This window comes from Sinocyclocheilus anshuiensis, unplaced genomic scaffold (assembly GCF_001515605.1).
Source record: "Sinocyclocheilus anshuiensis isolate Anshui unplaced genomic scaffold, SAMN03320099.WGS_v1.1 scaffold355, whole genome shotgun sequence".
Classification (NCBI taxonomy): Eukaryota; Metazoa; Chordata; class Actinopteri; order Cypriniformes; family Cyprinidae; genus Sinocyclocheilus; species Sinocyclocheilus anshuiensis.
In genome coordinates this window covers 2,961,962-2,967,915 of record NW_015549571.1, presented here as the reverse complement: position 1 = coordinate 2,967,915, position 5,954 = coordinate 2,961,962, and the positions used below count along the sequence as shown (strand labels likewise).

General features: G+C 37.9%; 1 protein-coding gene across 1 annotated transcript in view; it reads right to left on the bottom strand.

Annotated features, from left to right (window-relative positions):
• Nucleotides 1–3,567: 3,567 nt before the first annotated feature.
• LOC107657377 (polypeptide N-acetylgalactosaminyltransferase 5-like) overlaps nucleotides 3,568–5,954 on the bottom strand; it is a 19,139-nt gene continuing 16,752 nt past the window's right edge. Inside the window, exon 10 of the mRNA XM_016445424.1 lies at nucleotides 3,568–4,064. Coding sequence (XP_016300910.1) covers nucleotides 3,924–4,064 — 141 coding nt within the window. The 3' untranslated portion in view covers nucleotides 3,568–3,923. The remainder of the gene's footprint in view (nucleotides 4,065–5,954) is intronic.

Genomic DNA, 5,954 nt, shown 5'->3' with positions numbered 1-5,954 from the left:
TGTTAAACAGGTAAATAGTGTGTCGATAATTCAGGAGGACAATAGTAAACAGTCCACCCAGTTGGCCCGACAAAGGTATCCAGTGGTGGCTGAGGGTTTCCTGGGCGTTCACGTTGGCCATTTATGTGGATCTTACAATCACAAACTCGCCAGTCTGATCTCTGGCCAGGGGTTATGACTAACACTATTTAATAGGCTGCCCATGCTTGCCATTCTTTAAATCCCCTTTGTGTGTTTAGCCCCCTACAGTAACTTAGATAAACTCATAACAAAAATCAGAGGTTATGGTTAGTATGAAGTATACTGTCCATACTTGCTACAACAGTACTTCCTCTTGCTTCATCTAACCTGAGATCTACTATGCGCTAACCCTAGATGCAGATTGTACGGTGACGTACACCTTCATTTAATCTACTTGAGAAAATAATTTCAGGGTATATCAGAATAATATAAAATGTAACAATTTATTATTAGTCAATTACATATTACTATCAATTACATAGTCAGTTCAGAGATAATCAATACAAGACATCAAAATCTCAAAGATAAATCTGAGTAAAAGATGCATACCTGAAGTCAAAAGGATACATAGTGTGGAGTGTATGAAACAGTCAGATGAAACAGCCTTGCTCTGCCTCCAGTCACTGTGAGAGTGAGTTTCTCCCTTCTCAGGCAGAGCCCACTACAGACTTATTTCCATAAGTTAGTCCATGTGATGTATTCTTCACATGTTAACCTCCCTCAGAGCAGGATGTGGTCTCTGCAGTGTCCTTTTTCTGCATAGGAAAAATAGCATTTTTCCCAGAAGAAATGGCTAAAGCAACCTATTCGCAATGTAAGTTTGGTCCTTCCTGCCATGCTGGTTTCGCCATGCTGGTTTTATCTGGCCAGAGGAGAACTGGCCCCCTGACTGAGCCTGATTTCTCTCAAAGTTTTTTTTTTTTTTTTCTCTATTTCTGTCACCGATGGAATTTTCGTTCCTTGCCACTGTCACCTTTGGCTTGCTTAGTTGGGGAAAGATTGGATAAGAGCTGAAATGGATGATGACGTCACTGAATCATCAATGAATTGAACTGACTTTAACTGAAAAAATGACTCTTTGTTATTGTCCTCTTGCATTATTGACAAACTATTTTCCTGTTTGACACTGTAAAGCCGCTTTTACAATCCATACTGTATAAAGCATTATATAAATAAAAGTTACTTGACTTGACTAGTGGCTCCTCAGGATACGGGGAATTACAGTACAATAACTTACTTGAGGCATTGGGAAGGTTATGACATGGCCTGGCTGCCCTTTTTATTAGGCACACTCTGGCCTGCTTGGATCTGAACCACTGAACCTCATAAACCAGTTCAGCTGCTGTGGCGTTTAGTATAGGGGCCCCTAAGGTCACTACACTGACATAATGTTGAGTGAGTGACAGATAGGGAATGTCTTGGTGTGTCTTTAGTGTAACCTCTGTGCCCTGGTGGAGGGAATGAGATGAATTCCCAACAGTGTGAAGTTAATCAATTTTGAATTGAGTTCAATTACTCTGACTTTTTCTACAAAAGTCAGCTCAAATGTTGATTCAGTTCAGTTAAAAACACTGTTGATGTTGCAAGATGCTGTAAAGCACCTCTAAGAAAGAAAAAGAGTTCTATGATCCAGCTGAATTGAGTTCAATTTGTGTTATCATCTGGTGATGTCAATGCGGTCATATCAATAGATTTCAAATTATGTTTTTTTTCAGGCCCCAGCTTGATAAGCCAAGGCAAAAGTGGCATGGAACCCAAACTCCATTACCATCATGGAATCATGCTGACCAAGTTCGGTGGTAGCCCTAATGGCTGACGATTCTGATAGTTCATGAGGTTTTGTGCATGCTTAACAGGTTACTGGTCTTAAGTTAGACAAGCTGAGATGCGAGCAGCTATCGTCGGATCATCAGGATGGAATGAGAGGTAGAGTTGAGTGTCATCAGCATAGCAGTGAAATGAAAAGCCATGTTTCTGAATGACAGAGCCTAGTGATGCCATGTAGACAGAAGAGAAGTGGTCCAAGAACTGCGCCCTGAGGCACCCCAGTAGTTAGAGGTTGCGACTTGGACACCTCACCTCCCCAAGATACCTTGAAGGACCTATCTGAGAGGTAAGACTCAAACCACTGGAGTGCGGTTCCTGAGATGCCTGAGATCTTGCCAGTTTTAGGGCTTCAACAACTGAGAGCAAGGCAGTCTCGGTTGAATGTTCACTTCTGAAACTAGACTGTTTGCTGTCGAGGAGGTTGTTCTGTGTGAGAAAGGCAGAGACTTGGTTGAACACAGCTCGTTCAAGTGTTTTTGCAATGAAAGGAAGAAGGGAAGTAGGGGTCTGTAGTTCTCTAAGAGATGGGTTAAGGGTGGGTTTGTTAAGTATTGGGGTTATACGAGCCTGTCTAAATGCTAAGGGAAAAACACCAGTGTGAAGGGATGTGTTAATGATGTGAGTAAGTGCAGGTACAATTGTAGGAGAAATGGTTTGAAGGAGATGAGATGGAATAGGAACAAGTGGACAACTAAGTTTATAAGTCATTTATGTCAAAAAAGTAATTTTTAAGTCATCCATTTTTAATTCTTTGTTAACCTCAGAATATTCATTTAAAACTGTTATGCCACTTGTTCTTACTGTGATATGACTCCTCTCCGCTGACCTACACAAAGCCACACTGCAGTTACATTCAGATCTGCCTCCATTCTGTTATGTAAGGTTGTAACATTTGATCCTTTAAGAGATATACAGTACACACACAATGAATGAACATACAGGCTTTTCAGTACCAGCTTCAGCTAGTGAATTGGCTTAAGTGAACTTAGAATGTCCAGGCTCTAAGGGAATTTCCATTTAGGACAACATCGACCAATCTAAATAGGGTGATGTCTAACTCTGATTATTGTAATGTTCTTCTACTGTGGATAAGTGTATATATGGGAATCAATGGCATGATTATGTAAAGTTGCTATTAAAAAAGGTAATATTGGTCTAGTTTGCAAACAGTAGTAGTTGTGACCAGTAGTGGTCATTGCAAACAGAAGTATAAGTCAATTACCTATATTTAATGACCAAGACTAGTGAGTTTGTGACTAGTGAGTTTGTGACTGTGAGATCCACATACATATGAGGGTTATTGGAATCTGAATGAATGAGCATAATCTAAAGTGATGGTAATTGCATAATCAAAAATGTCAAGATAAATGATCATATGACCAATAATTTATTTGGGATTTGGAGTTCCAAACCAAATTCAAGGTCATGATAAAATAGAGTCAGAAAGTAATGTATTAATTAGAATAACTTAAACTGCAATAACTCAAGTGTTATTCACAGTAGTGCACATAAAGGACAGAAGGAATGCAGGAAACCTTCTGCCACGGCATTGGACAGGGTCGTCTGGCCAATAGGGGCACTTATAGGTATGCACCACTCACTTTCCACAATCCAATAAATTGTTTTCTTCACTTGCAAATATGTCACAATATGATAGTAAAGTCGGTCATTTCATAATGACTTGAACAAGATATAAAAAATGAAATCATTGTGTTTACAAGGAACAAGAACTTTATTGTGAAAATATCATAAGGGTACTTCAAAATGTTTTTTGTTGTAGAAAATCCTGTGTATCATTTGCTATCCATACCAGTATTTCCCAAGCAAATCATAAAATACAAATAACCTGGATTATGCAAAAAAGAAGACCTGATTCCCTGATGTGAACCTCAAACCCTTATGATTCAGAATGTCAAAAACCATATCTGTATTATACAAAGTGCATAAAGTACACTCTCATCAAACCACACATATGCTATTAAAAAAACAACAACAAAAACAAAAACAAAATTACAAATCTATGCACAGAGGTGAAAGTTGTTATGGACAATATGTGAGTGATATTCTGGAGCACCTCACTCAGCGTAGTAGTGTGTAAACTGCCATTTCTGAAAAGTATTGATAGGATCACAGTCCTTAAGGAAGATGCTGTCGGCTTTAACTCCAGCTTCCAGGCAAATGGGTTGGGAATGACCGTCCATCATCACATGCTCCATCTAGATATATATATATAGATGGTAGACTTTGGTCAAACAATGTTTACACATTTAAACTGAGCACAGTTCCTATCTTGATATATGAAATCAAGATTGCAACTGCACACAAGATGATTTATAAGAGAACCTCATACTTTTCATATAAAACCTTATAAAACAGCTCTTGGTTGCTGAATGGTCAAATGTTAAAATACACCACAGAAACATTGTGAAAAACCACAGCTACTGTACTGTGTGTATCACTGTGCAGTGCCAATAGATTACAATACTAGCACAATTTTATATGTCAAGAACTAAACCTTTTAGTGGAAAGTGATTGAATTTCCTTCATAAAATGTCCTTAATATTTTTGTTATGTGGTAATAAAGGGTAGCACAGTACTTGAGGGCATATATAATTATTATATACAATGGTAAGTTTGTTAACACTTTAAAAATTATTTTTTGGTCCCACTTTATATTAGGTGGCCTTAACTTATACAGTATGTACATACATTTAAATTAATAATTTGATACAATGCATCTATTGTTTACATACAGCACATATTTTTTTACATTGCACTTATATTTAAAAAATACCTTCATGTAATTACATCTGTAATTAATTTCTATAATTACATTTCTATTTATACTTTTGACCCATCCCTTACATCTTAACCCACCCTTTAACCAACCCATACCACCAAATCTTTCCCTAACCTTACCCTTATCGCACCTCACTAGCAGTAAATGTTTTGCAATATAATATGAACACAATAAGTACATTTTACTTATTTTTTGATGTATAGTACATAGTAGTTAAGGCCATCTAATATAAAGTGGGATTGATTTTTATTTATTATTATTATTTTTTGTAATCAGTGCTGAATTTTAGCATATTTTTTATTATAAAATGTGGTCTGACCTTCATCTAAGTCACAGATAAAGACATTTATTTATTTATTTTATCCGGGACATTTAGTGATCAATAACAGAGCAGGCTGGAAAAATTAAGTAATACTCTGTGTTATGACTTCTACAAAAGCTAAGTCAAGATAGTCAGTTAATTAAAAACTGGAAGTATGGGTTGCACAGGTGCACTGCTCTTAAAATAAAGAAACACAAAGCCTGGCTACTGACAATCTGGTCTTCTTATTTAGTGTGAATCATGCCTTCATCCAAATGCAGCTTAAAATGCTACAAAAGCTAAGTCAAGATAGTCAGTTAATTAAAAACTGGAAGTATGGGTTGCACAGGTGCACTGCTCTTAAAATAAAGAAACACAAAGCCTGGCTACTGACAATCTGGTCTTCTTATTTAGTGTGAATCATGCCTTGATCCAAATGCAGCTTAAAATGCAGATACACAAAGATGGGAAAGGCTATAGGAAAGCATTGCTAAAGACCTGGGTGTTCAGGAATCTCACAAGAAGAGACCATGTCTACAAATGTAGAAATTCTGGACTGTTGCTACAGCAAAAGACCCCCTGAAAACTCAGACACACCCCCCCCCCCCCCCCATGTATCCACTATCAGAAAGACGGTGAAGAATGCTGTTCAGTGATGTTCAGGACAAAAAGTAGCTGCCAAAATTATTGAAGCATGTCTCATGTTTGCCCAAGACCACATGGATGTTCCAGAACACTTCTGGGAAAATGTCCCATGGGCAGCTGAGGCAAAAGTTAACCATTTTGTCAAAAATGCACAATGTTTTGTTCAGAGGAAAAAGTGCCTCAACCCTGCAATTCCAAAACCTCTTCCCAACTGTGAAGCATGGTGGATGGAGTATCATGGTTTAACACTGCTTTGCTGCATAAGGGTCTGAACACTTATGTGGTGGGCCTAGCAGGGAGATGCAGGGAAACGTCTCAGGTTACTTATGTAACCATGGTTCCCTGAGTAGGGAACGAAGC